We start from the raw sequence: 12947 nt of genomic DNA, 5'->3' as shown, positions 1-12947 counted from the left end.
TCACATTTGCTCCTCTGTTGCTCTTAACTTTTTACATACTTGGCCACTCTTACGTAATTGCAAGTTCCTTGAAGACAGGAACTGTTTTATTTATGTCTCCTCAGCACTCAGCACAGTGCTGGGCTGCCACACGAGTGCTCACAACAGTGCTCATGGAAGGAATACTTAAACAATTAAATACAGAGCTTTTAAGTCAGGAAAATGCAGAGAATTCTTTATGATCACAGTTGGCACTGGGTAGCTAGTCACCTCTGTACCAGGGTTGGACAGTCCTGGCTGCTAATTCTGGCTCTGTCCCTCAATAACTGTGCAACTTGGGCAAAAGACTTAACCTCTCTGAGCCCCCATATCCTCATCTGTAAGAGAACAACAACTTCCACCTTGTTGAGTTGTCATAAGGATTAAATAAGATAACACGTGTAAAGTGCTAGGCACAATTTCTAGAGCTTAGTAGATGCTCACTAAATGTTAGTTGCTATTGCTTTTATCATGCTGAGCCACAACTCCCCTTGACCGGGCACCGTCAAATATACCTAGGACAAAACTGCCACCCCTGGGCCAGCCTGCTGATCAGCAGCTAGTAATGGTCAACATCAAGGAGACTTCTTATGAGCGTTAAGTGTTGAGTACTTAGAGAGAAAGGAGTAGAGCTTCAGCAGAGACCAACAAATAAAAACTGTAGCCACAAGCCCAAGGCTGAATGCGTACAGTATGTGGAGGGCTGCTAACCACAGATGGTTTTTTTAGCCTTGATCACACACATAAATAGCCCTGTGGTCAGCAGGGAAGTTTCTGAGTGCAGAGAGGGAGAGAAGAGAGCCACGGCTTGAGCTGGTCTAAGACAGAACTTCAGTGCTCTGCCCTCCTCTCTCTACAAGCTGAGTGTGTGCCCCGGTAGACAGAGAACGAAGCCCTCCCACGGTGGCCTTTGGCTGCTGCTGCACCTCTCTCACCCTCGCCCAGAGTGCAGCCCACATCCTGGCTGCTAAACCGCAGCCTGCTTCTTGCTGCAAGCTGCTGCGTCTCAGAGTGGAGGGAGTGGTACCGGCTTGACAGCACCTCCTTCTCCCACTTCCCGCAGCCCGGGCTCACGGGGTTTTCCTTTTCGAGGCAGTTTGTGGAAACCTGCGTCCCAGCCCCCAGCCCCCTTACACCTCCACTCTTCTCGTCAGCTGCCTTCATATGCCTTTTAAGGCCTCTGTTTCTGTTTCACGCATTTTTTTGAACTGACCATGCCATCAGGGGCCCATCAGTCACTCTCTGCCACCCTTGATGTTTTTCTCCAAGAGAAGTTAGTCAAATGGCTAATTGTTCTTTCTTTCTTTCTCTTCCTTCCTTCCTCTTTTCCCCCCTTCCTTCCTTCCTTCCTCTTTTGTCTCTCTCTTTCTATTTTATTTATTCTCTGATGCCCTCTCTGAAAAGAGCTTGAGATAATACCCCCACCAGCTGTGAAAACAGCTAGTACTTGCATTTGGGATCATAGCTGGGGGTTTAGTCCAGGTAGGGAGGACCTGAGCTGTCTCAGGAAACAAGGCAGCCTCTGAGGGCGTCCCAGAAAAGAGGGACAGCAACTCTTTCAGCCAAATACACTTTATTTCTTTTCTCTCTCAGCTGACAAGGAGCCTAGCACATTCATGGAGATGCAAACGAACATCCAGGGGCCTACAGTGGAGACAGGGGGAGGGAGCGAAGGGCTGTCTCATTTACCTAGTCCATTCCCACAGACGGTTGCCAAAGGGAGAGCTGGAAAAATAGAAAGATAGACGGAATAGTTAGGAATGGGGGCAACTTATATGCTGGAAAAGGAGACAACTGAAGGGAGAAGTAATGTCCACCATGGAAGGAAGGAATTGGGGAGAGGGTGAATAACAGAAATAAATATCCTGACAAGAGGGCAGCCCAGGTGTGAGGGGATGAGGGGCGATGATGTTTCAAAGGACAATGAGGCAGCAAGATCCTAGGATGGGGCGCTAGCTGAGAAGGCAGGAGGAAGAGAGCTGGGGACAAGGCTGCAGATGTGAGTTCCACATGAGGCAGCGGAATGATTCTCCTGTGGGGTCCAAGACTTGTTCAGGGAAGAGGGAGTGGCAGGGTGCCTGGAGAGGAGCAGACCTGGGCCAGCAGGAGGCAGTGTCCTCAGGAACTGTCAGACGGCTCTCTGATTCAGGCCAGCGTACAGGTCCCGCTGGCCTTTCCGGATGGGCTAGGAGTGGAATAGAAAGGGGGTGGTCGGTGAGGTGGGAGGAAATAGTTCCTAAGAAAGAAGGGCCTAGCTTTAGTGCAATGAAAAGAACCTTGGACTAGGAGTCAGGAGGCAGGCTCAGATTCTAACTCGACACTGACTGGTAATGGACTTGATCTGGTTACCTCCTCCTGTGAGCCTCAGCTTTCCCGTTTCAGAGATGGGAATCTAAAAAAGTCCCACCTCTCAGGGCTTTTGTCAGCATTAAATGAGGCCACTCATTTGAAAGTGAATATCACATGCTTGCCTAGTGCTCAATAAATATTTGTTGAATCTGTCCAAGTGTGATATTCAAAATATTTAACGATTTGGTATTGCACACACACCAACCCATCAGAACACTCCTGGTGGTTCTCTGCTATGCCAGACATCAACTCTTTAGTTGCTAAATCAAGAGACAGTCCAGTGAGGGAGAGGCTGTGATGTCTGGCAGTGTGTGTTGGGGGCGGGGGAAGCTTGGGGCTATTTACCAGTGAAGTATTTTAATATTTCAAGGACTGGTATGACTTGGTGCTGGTGGAACATCAGTCCTGAGTTTATCATGTTAGAATTTTCATATATGGTATTCCACATGGCTGTATCCCAGCTAATGAACAAGCCAGAGAACGAAGAGTGTCGCCCCCTACCCCCCTGTGGTTATGGAAGCCCGCTGCCCTTGAGATGGTCCTATTCTACCATGAAGGAGGCAGAGCTGGGCATATGGTGGGTTGTCCTGGAGCCCCGACTGAAGGGCTTTGAAGTGTCTGCAGGCCAGATGGACTGTCCCACCTGTCCTCTTCTCCCCATGAAAGACCCCCTCCTCCAGTCTATCCCTTATTACCTCATAATCTGGATTGGGAACAGGCGGGGGTCTCTCCTTGTTTTGTCCTGCAGAGGAGGGAGGGGGAAAGAATTCATTTCCATGAGGGAACACCAATGTTGTGGCAATAAGACCCAGAGCAAGGATGGCAAACCCCTCTGTTCTCTCCTCCACTTCTCCCTTTTTCCATCTCAGCCACCCTTTCTCTTTTCCTTCTTTTATCCCATTTCTAATAACCCCCACATTATTCTTATCAATTTGTGGTTTTCCTCAGCTCAAGGTCCTTCCATTGTTTCCTTTCCCATGGGGGAAGGGAAAGGAAAAGGCAGGAACTAACCTCCCAGAGTCTCTCTCCCCACAAACTGGGGGTGGAATCTGGTTACTCCAGAACACTGACAGGCATCTGAGGAAGCTCGTCTTGTTAATAAACTTTTTTGCACTTTTCTGGGGGGAAGGACAGGAGTGATCTGAGATGTGAAACCATCTGTTGAGCTCTTGGCAATACAGTGAATGTTCTATAGAAGCTTTCTTGACCTAGCCATGGACTTCCCCCCCATCCTGGCCCAGGCTGGACACCGCCCTCAGCAGCAATCTCCTCCAACCCAAGTCCGTGGTCTTACCCCGGGGCCTGCCGCCAACATCTGCTCCCCTCGTCACAGGCTTGGCCCTGGCCTTTTTAGACTTGCTCCAGTAATACACCAGCAGCAGTAAGCCCAGAGTGATGCAGAGGTCGACTACGATGATTGTGGCCACTGCCGTCAGATCCACCTCCATGCAGTTCTCACACACTGCGGGGGACAGCGGGGTGTGAGAGGAAGAGAAATCACCGAGAAAGGCAGACACAAGGATGCTGGAGATGAGGCAGAAACAAATGAAGGTGATTCTCCCTTCAATACTCACATGCTTGCCACGGCCAGAGCCCTCCCTTTCCATATGTTTGTAACAACGAGCAAAGTGAGATGGTTACACGTAGAGGCTCTGAAGTCAGAAAGTCCTGGGTTCAAGTCCCAGCTCCATTACTCACTAGCTGTGAACATTGTGAAATGCGTTTTCTCCTCACAAAGCCTCTGTTTCCCTCATCTATGAAATGGGAATAAAGTAGTACCTGACTCATATGGCTGTTGAGAGTATTACATGAAAAAAAAAAATCCCTGGCAAGTGTTTGGTATAGTGCTTAAAACTTAATAAGCGCTCAATAAATGTTAGCTATCATTATTGTTTATTATTATGCCTTAGCTTATGACACTTTATTACAGTGGCTTTGAGTCTGCTTTGCAAAAATCCCTCTCAAGAATTTCTCTCAATAAAGCATCAGATAAACTCGTATGGGTGTGCCATACTTCTGGATGTGATCCAATGCGAGTGGCCCAATCCTGCCTCTTGGAAAGTTGTTGCTTTAGATCTAGTGCTGACTGAGTCTACCCCGACAGCCCCATATTGGTGTTTAACCTTATGTTTCAGAAAGCATCGGTGCTGTGTGGCCCCAGACAGTCCCAGGATTGAGTACAGGAGAAGCACAAAGATGCCAGGGGACTCTGAGTTGCGTTAGGGGAGATAATTGAGATGGCCCTCCCTAAAGAGTCTAGCAGTGGCTGCTCTGGAGACCTACATTACCTCTGGCTTTCAGGTAGAGATAATGGGTCTTCTTTGAGTTTTCTTGGTAGCAGATATAGTAACCACTGTTCTCCACTTCTGAAAAATTCTCCAGTACTAGTGTGTAGTCCTTCTTATCAGATTTTTTATCATTTATTTCCCATACTAATTCGTTTCCAAAATTCTCAGGGCATGTCAGCTTTACAGTGGTTCCGGAGATGGAGACTTCATATCCTGGGGAGTGGGAGAAAAGAGAAAGGGAATTGGAGGGAGAAACCAGCAAGATTTCAGAAAAGGCAAATTAGTAACGAAAGAACCAGCCAAAGGCAGAAAGTCGTCTATCATGCAGGTCTTAGATTTTCTTATCAGAAGGGAATTCCGCTGGCCAGAGGATACGACGGAAAGCATATGTAGGAGAAGGGGAGTTAGAGGACCTTCCGAAGGTGACTGCAGAATTTAGGCATGGACATGGGGACTTGGGAAGAGGGGAATGGAAATAAAGAAAAACCTGAAAAGTCCCTATTTGGAACGTGTCCAAAATGGGAGTTGTAAATGTAATGTTGGGAGGACCTCAGTTCTTGGGGTTAATCTGTCTCAATCAATTCCTTCTCTACCCACTGAGCTGCATCCTCAGAAAGGACACACACAAAAGACTGATAAACTTACTTTTCTGTCCAGATGCGGGTTTTTCTGGAACTGAAAAAAGGAAAGAGTGGTGAGAAAACATTCTTGGTTTAAGTTTAATTGTAGGTAAAATTTTTCAAGTGGGACTAGACACTGTCCGCAAGAATTCCCAAAGAGGGCCCATCCTTTACGTAGGGATCCCCAAGCCTTAAGGTGAGGTATGTACTTAGCCCAAGAGGTATGCTCATAGATACGACTCAGATACATCAGACTGAGAGTATGCCAGCTGTGCTCCTAGGTCCACATCCACTGAAGCTCAGAAAGTCTTAAAATCCTAGGACTGAAAAATTCTAGAAGTCTTCAAACTTCTCCTCTTCCAAGAACCTTATTCCAGATAGATATGAAAGGGTCTTCTCAGAGATAAACACCTTCACATCTTTGAGTCACTGATTCTCAGGCTTATCTCTTTTTCATTATTCAGAAGTTCTTTTTTTCTTTCTTCTTTTTTTTTGAGGAAGATTAGCCCTGAGCTAACATCTGCTGCCAATCCCCCACTTCTTCTTCTTCTTTTTTTTTTTTTTGCTGAGGAAGACTGGCCCTGGGATAACATCTGTGCCCATCTTCCTCTACTTTATATGTGGGACACCTGCCACAGCATGACTTGATGAGCAGTGCCATGTCCGCACCTGGGATCCAAACTGGTGAACCCTGGGCCACTGAAGTGGAACATGCAAACTTAACCATTGTACCACCTGGCCAGCCCCAGAAGTTCTTTCTTATAACTGAGTCCATCATAATAGAGATCAAATGTCTTTCTTCTTATTCCATACCACTTTTCTGTTATTGCCCTTAAATTATGTGAAGTACTATGCACATTTTAAGAGAATGGTTCTTTTTTTTTTCCTGAGGAAGATTAGCCCTGAGCTAACATCTGTGCCAATCTGCCTCTATTTTATATGTGCGTCACTGCCACAGCATGGCTGATGAGTGGTGTAGGACTGCACCCAGGATCCAAATCCATGAATCTGGGCCCCGAAAGCAGAGCATGCCGAACCCAACCACAAGGCCATGGTGCTGGCCCCAAGGGAATGTTTTTTTTTTTCTTTTAATAAAAAATGGCTTTATTTTAAATTATCTCTGAGTATAACCAACTCTCAATTCTTTTTGTTGAGGGAGGAACTATTGGTATGGACAACTGAAATCCACTAATATAATTTGGGAATCCAGCCACAATCCCTACGGCAGGCAATTTTGCCCTTGGAGGCGGGGCTTGAGTGCATCCTCGTTTCCTGGAAGACTTGTGGCTGGGACGCGGGGCAGCACTAGGTTATGCTCAAGCCCGGATATGAGAGCTGGAAGAGAGGAGAGGCAGTGATGCTCAGAGACAGCCCTCTCCCTGTTGGGGGCATTTTGCTACAGTATGCTATTGGGGACAGAGCACTGGACTGAGTCAGAAGCCCTGTGTTTGAATGCCAGATCTACCTTAGGCAGTGTGACCCAGGGGCAAGTCATTTAAATTCTCTGAGCTTCTGTTTCTTCATCTGGGAAATGGAGATAAAACATTCACCTCACAGGGTATTTGTGAGAATTAAAGGGATTACGAAGGTGAAAATGGAGGGCACATAGCAGATGCTCAAGGAAAATGTTAGTTACTTTCTTCCTTTCCTCCTTTGGGTCCTGCTACAATGGAGAACAGAACTGAGTTCTGACCCAGTTGCTCAGGCAGCTCTCCAGCTGAGATCATATGAAATGTAAACAAGTCATTCTCCAGGTTTATCCATCTGCTAATAATTGGGAGTTGAGCATAATGACAATAGATAGTCGATATTACTTTGACTTAGAAACAATTTTTCAGCGCTGATATTTCTTAGAAATGTTAAATAAACTAGAAGTCATAGATAAAATAATTTAAAAGCAAATAGACATTTCACTCTATTTGGTATGTATGTTGGGAAAAAATGTAAAGATTGGGGCTGGCCCGGTGGCACAGCAGTTAAGTGTGCACGTTCCGCTTCTCAGCGGCCCGGGGTTCACCGGTTCGGATCCCGGGTGCGGACGTGGCACCGCTTGGCAAAAGCCATGCTGTGGTAGGTGTCCCACATATAAAGCAGAGGAAGATGGGCATGGATATTAGCTCAGGGCCAGTCTTCCTCAGCAAAAACAGGAGGAATGGCAGTAGTTAGCTCAGGGCTAATCTTCCTCAAAAAAAAGAAAAAGAAAAAAATGTAAAGAAAATTGCTCACAACTTTTATTGGCACAAATTCAGTAGCAGAATTTAGACTTACACATGCTCATACAAGGGCCTAGATGTCTAGGCTGAGAAATAGGATGTGTGCTCACAAGGGTTTTATATATAACCAGTGTTTCATAACGGTTAAGAAAATGAGCTCCAGTATCAGCTAAATCTGCACTTATATTTATTTCTGTGATTGGACTATTTATTTAATTTCCAAGCCTTGGTTTCCTTGTCTGTGGAAGAGGGATATTAGGAGAATTAGACAAGGAAATTCAGGTAAAATATCTAGGGCAATACCTAGAACATGCATGCTTAATCAACTTTAATGCTTATTATCTAGTCTGCATGTTTCCCATCTACTGCCTTCTGTATGTCAGATAATGTTCTAAGTGCATTACTCATTCAGTCCTCACAACAACCCTACAAGCTAGGTATCATTATTATTTTCATTTGACACCAGATGATGCTGTGGCACAGAGAAGTTAAGAAAATTATTCAAAGACACTCAGCAAGTAAGAAGTTGAGCCGGGATTCAAATATGGCAGTCTAGCCTCAGAGTTAGACTCTTAACCTCACACTACACAGCCTTATCTCTTCTGCCTAAGATACTCTTCTTTCCTAAAATATATGCTCATCCTTTAAAGATTGGCACCGGAGCTAACAACTGTTGCCAATCGTCTTTTTTTTCCTTTCTGCTTTTTCTCCCCAAATCCCCCCAGTAGATAGTTGATATTTTAGTTGTGGGTCCTTCTAGTTGTAGTACGTGGGACACCGCTTCAACGTGGCCTGATGAGTGGTGCCATGTCTGCGCCCAGGATCCAAACCAGAGAAACCCTGGGCAGCCGTAGCGGAGCGCATGAACTTAACCACTTGGCCATGGGGCCAGCCTCATGCTCATCCTTTAAAACTCAGCTCAAGAATCACCACCTCTGGGAAGCCTTCCCCAACTACCTTCTGTTGAGTTGACCACTCCTCCCTTTCTATTTTATTTTACTCTGTATCTGCCCGTATGATATCATGCAATACACTATATTATCAATTATTTGTCTCTCACACAAGACCATCAAGACCATCTAGAGGGGAAGGAATTAGTGATGCTTTCATGTGATTATTTATTCATTAAAAAAATATCCATTGAGGGGCCGGCCCGGTGGCTCAGCGGTTAGGTGCGTACGTTCTGCTTCGGCGGCCCGGGGTTTGCCGGTTTGGATCCCGGGTGTGGACATGGCACCACTTGGCAGGCCATGCTGTGGTAGGCATCCCCCGTATAAAGTAGAAGAAGATGGGCACGGATGTTAGCTCAGAGCCAGTCTTCCTCAGCAAAAAGAGGAGGATTGGCAGCGGATGTTAGATCAGGGCTAATCTTCCTCAAAAAAAAAAAAAAAAATCATCGAGAACCTGCTGTACACCAGACACTGGGCCAGGTAAATAAGACACCACCTCTGCCTTCAATGAACTCATGATTTACACAAAAACTCATGGTGACTCCACCCTACACCCACATGTTTATTCTTCCCTGAATGTATGCTCAGGAATATGTCTCATATTTAGCTATAACCAGACGTGACAGTTAGCAACAAACATAGGGACATCTAACACAGATCCTATTGAAAGATAATTGTATTTTCCCTCTAATAATTCTGGTTCTCAGTATTTATTACTGTGATTGTCCTCTATGACCATTTTGCTCCATGTTTGAAAAGAGGTTGTATAGAATGAAAATCCTCTTACCAGTTTCTTCAGTCTCTGAAAAGGAAATAATAAGAAACCATTAGCAATTCTCCTATCAGCTACTAAGATCAGACCCTGCTCCCACAAGTTGGGACTCTTCCCTCAACCTTTAGAAAACAATGGATCTTCAAATTCCCCATGGCTCTATATGAAAAGCTGCTTTGGGCCCTATATCCTGCACTAAACAACTGATGGTTATTTACAAAAATGGATCCTAACTAACCATTTCACAATATATATATCAAATCATTACATTGTACACCTTAAACTTATACCATGTTATATTTCAATTATATCTTGCTAAAGCTGGGGGAAAAAATCTATACTGGGCATAAATGAAAGATAAACAAAAACCTACTCTAAATAGCAAATAGCACGCAGAAGAGATGAGTTATCTTGAAGCCTATCAGGGCTTTCGACATGTCCCATCTGTCAGTAACCTTAAAGGATGCTGCATGGTTAAAAAAAAATGATCCTAAGGACACTACAAATTAGGCAGTGCAACGGAATGCAGACTGGCACAGCGGCTGCCTGTAAACACGAAATTGTTTTCCTCAGTTTGGAGGAGCTGATTGAATAGAAAGGCTTCCAATATTGGGGATACTCTTGACTCTATGCTATGATTGAGAAAGTGAGTCCAGGCCAGGCACACTCATATGCACGTTCACCCATGAGTACACGTGCACACACACACATTCAGAGTATTCGGACATGAGATTCTGAGTGTGCACTCTAATGCTGCCCCCGAGCTTTGTTCATTGCATCCCCGGGCATGCATTTAAGCCACGTCCTCTCTACAAACTCCCACGTCAAATATGAAATGCAAACTTATGAAAAGTGTTGGCACTTTCGACTTAATTTAATAGACTCATTGCTTTTTCTTTTGAGTAGTGAAAACTCATTATTTCCTATGATCTCTGTGGCTTCCCTCTTCTTGGTGAGAACATCTCTAGATTTATGAGGAAAAGGCAAAGGAGAAGATGGTAGAAACCTCTTTTATGGGTCTCTGTGGAAGCTCTGTGGGAGGTCTAGAGAAAGCTCCACTCATAAATACAAAGAATGCTGGGCTGATTTCATAACAAGGAAAGAAAGCACATCTTACCATCTTGTCCCCAAGCGCCAGCTAGAAAATAAATAATAAGAAAAAAAGAGTTAGTAAATGTTGGGAGTACCTGAAATTCCAAGCAGAAAAAGTGCTGTGGTCTAGTCTGATCATTTTTGAACATCTAAGTCCTTCCCAACTCCCGCTGGATCATAGTCATTGTCATACCCCAGGTAAGTGACATGGACTGCTGGATATTGACCAGGGGTTCCTGGACAACTTGGGATGAAACAGAGAAAGGGAGCATCTAGCATTAAACATGAACACACAATATTTGACGAACAGACGTTAGAAAAAGTTGGGGATGTTTCTCGGGTGACTGGAGAAATAGCAAACAAATTTTGCAGTCAAGCCTCCATTTTGAAAATTGGTCTCTGACCGGAAGAAAAACAACCTCCTGGTTAGGTACAAATGATGAGATTCTTGTTCTGTCTCTGGATCTTGTTTGTCTGATGGTTCAGTGTTTTCATTTCTTTTCTGCTTGAGACAGAGGTGGAAATATTTGAAACTGCCATTACTCATCATCTAGAGCCTGTGCCTTGAAGAGGTGGACCACATTTCCACTGGGCCCTCCAGAGTCCCCTAAATCAGCAATAACTTGGATTCATTACAACGACAGTTTCCCCGACATTGCCTCAAAGTTTTCTGAAAAGCTGGACCTCTCTTTTATCAACAGCCTCTGCGGTGGGGGAGACAGCCCTCCTCTGCCCCAGCCCCACACCCAGAGCAGACCTGACACACGCTCATGATGCCAAATCTCTAGGGGTAGTTAGATCTTTGATAGTCCCGCTCTGTCTTTTCAGGCAAAGACTAAAGAAAGTTTAAGAAAATGCCTGACTACTCCTTGCAGGAGTCACACCCCGCCCCTTGACACTCAAAATGTATTCATTGGATCAGGAGCAGACTTATTAAGCCTGAGAACTTACTAGAAATGTGGAATTGCAGTCCCTACTCCAGACCTACTGAAGCAGAAGCTGCAGTTTAACAAGCTGCTCAGGTGGTTTGTTTGCATATTCAAGCTTGAGAAACCCAAGATGGAGCAGGAAGTGGAGACATCATGGCTGTGGCTCTGAGATAGGAGCCCCAGCTGTGATGGTATTTTCTAGATCTCTGAAATTAAACCATCGTGACCCATTTTGCCTCATGTACTGCAGTCATTAACAGCACAGGCCTTGTAGATAGACAGTCCTGATTTACCAGATCAGCTGTAGCACTTCCTAACTGTGTGGTTTTAAACAAGTTATTTAACTTCTTTGAGTTATCAGTCTCTTCATTGGTAAAATAGAGGATATAACGTTTATCTTCCAAGGTGGAGGTAAGGATTAAATTAGTTAACACATGTAAAGAATTTTTTTTTACACAATATCTGACTCAATCAATGGCAAGCTTCTAAAAAAATCTTATTTATCTGATACGATATATGGAAATGCTCTTCGTTATTTATCAATTTATACACCACCTTGCTTCAAAAAGGACTAAACTAATTGCAAGTTCTTGGCTGACTGAGAAGGACTGAAAATTATGAGGTGTTTTATTGTCTGCACAGAATTTGGGTTCAGCAATCTAGTCTCCTCACAAGGAGCGAAGGTTGGTTCTTCTAATCTCTTTTGTGCTCGTTCTTTAGGACTGGGCAGTTCACTGACAGAACGAGCTTGTTCTTGGAGGCAGAGAGGCCTCTTTGCTTTCAGTAGATATGATCATCCCAGCTGCTTTTCTTTGGCTGTTCTCTGGAAGCTCTCCCAGTGCCTGGGCCACATCTTTTTCATTAGCCTCCAGCCCTAGCTCCCCCTGCTAACAATGCACAAACAGTTCCTTACATCTTTTGGTAAATGAGGCTCCTTGGTACCACTTGGCAGCACAAGGGTAGGCTGTGAGCTTTCCCAAGGTCTGGAGAAACACCATCCCTTTTCATTCCATCCTACTCACCTGATAGGAGGCAGAGTCCTAGAACTCTCCAGAGATTGCCCGACTGCATCCTTCTCTCACTGGACACTCACGCTACCTAAGATGGCGGAGGCCAGTTGGCTTATTATTTCTGAAAAAGAAACCAGAAGACTTTTTCAAGACGCCTGTTGGAGATGAGGACCCTGGGGCCATTGCTCCCAATGCTAGGACGTGAGAGGGAGACTCACCATTTTCCGAAGCAGGCACCTAAGGCTGGGAGGGGAGGCGGGTTTCTGAGCCCCACACAGGAAGTGTGGAGGGGCCTGTGGGCCTGCAGTGTTCTACGTCACTTGGAAACGTTTGAGGCGGAGGCAGCCACCTGGGTTGGCTGGGGAGAGGTGGGCCCCATATCTTCCCATAGGAGGAGAAAGAAGACCGGTAAAACCTGAAGGTGCAGGGAAAAATACCTGGAATTTAGCTGCCTGAGCCTTAGACAATGCACCTCCACACTGGGGGCTCCCTTCTCAGATACCCCTCCCCCAAAAACAAGGTGTGACAGGAAGGGAGAGGAGCACCAAATATTTGTTTCTTTACAGTGTACCCGGTACGGAGCAGCAGGATTGAGCCATTTTGTTAACAAAAGCAGTTGACTTGAAAATACGTGTTGCCTTAAAACCATGAGATGCCATTTTTTTTGCCTATAATATTTACAAAAATATTTGAAAACACAGTATTC

The 12947-nt window shown here is 45.1% G+C and overlaps 1 protein-coding gene across 3 annotated transcripts in view; it reads right to left on the bottom strand.

Moving 5' to 3' along the window:
* Positions 1-1574: 1574 nt before the first annotated feature.
* CD3E (CD3 epsilon subunit of T-cell receptor complex) overlaps positions 1575-12947 on the bottom strand; it is a 58282-nt gene continuing 46909 nt past the window's right edge. For 2 of the 3 annotated variants that reach the window (XM_070273674.1, XM_070273675.1), the window contains exons 3-10: positions 12460-12656; positions 12227-12362; positions 5301-5330; positions 4656-4868; positions 3662-3829; positions 3063-3109; positions 2113-2203; positions 1575-1743 (exon numbers count right to left, since the gene is read on the bottom strand). In XM_070273674.1, coding sequence (XP_070129775.1) covers positions 2147-2203; positions 3063-3109; positions 3662-3829; positions 4656-4868; positions 5301-5330; positions 12227-12239 — 528 coding nt within the window. In that variant the 5' untranslated portion in view covers positions 12240-12362; positions 12460-12656 and the 3' untranslated portion in view covers positions 1575-1743; positions 2113-2146. Of the gene's footprint in view, positions 1744-2112; positions 2204-3062; positions 3110-3661; positions 3830-4655; positions 4869-5300; positions 5331-9225; positions 9241-10327; positions 10349-12226; positions 12363-12459; positions 12657-12947 lie in introns of those variants that run through there. The other variant, XM_003365338.5, reaches the window with a different exon arrangement.

The sequence above is a fragment of the Equus caballus genome, chromosome 7 (assembly GCF_041296265.1).
Source record: "Equus caballus isolate H_3958 breed thoroughbred chromosome 7, TB-T2T, whole genome shotgun sequence".
Lineage (NCBI taxonomy): Eukaryota > Metazoa > Chordata > Mammalia > Perissodactyla > Equidae > Equus > Equus caballus.
The sequence above is the reverse complement of the archived record's forward strand: the minus strand, read 5'-3'. Positions and strand labels throughout refer to the sequence as shown.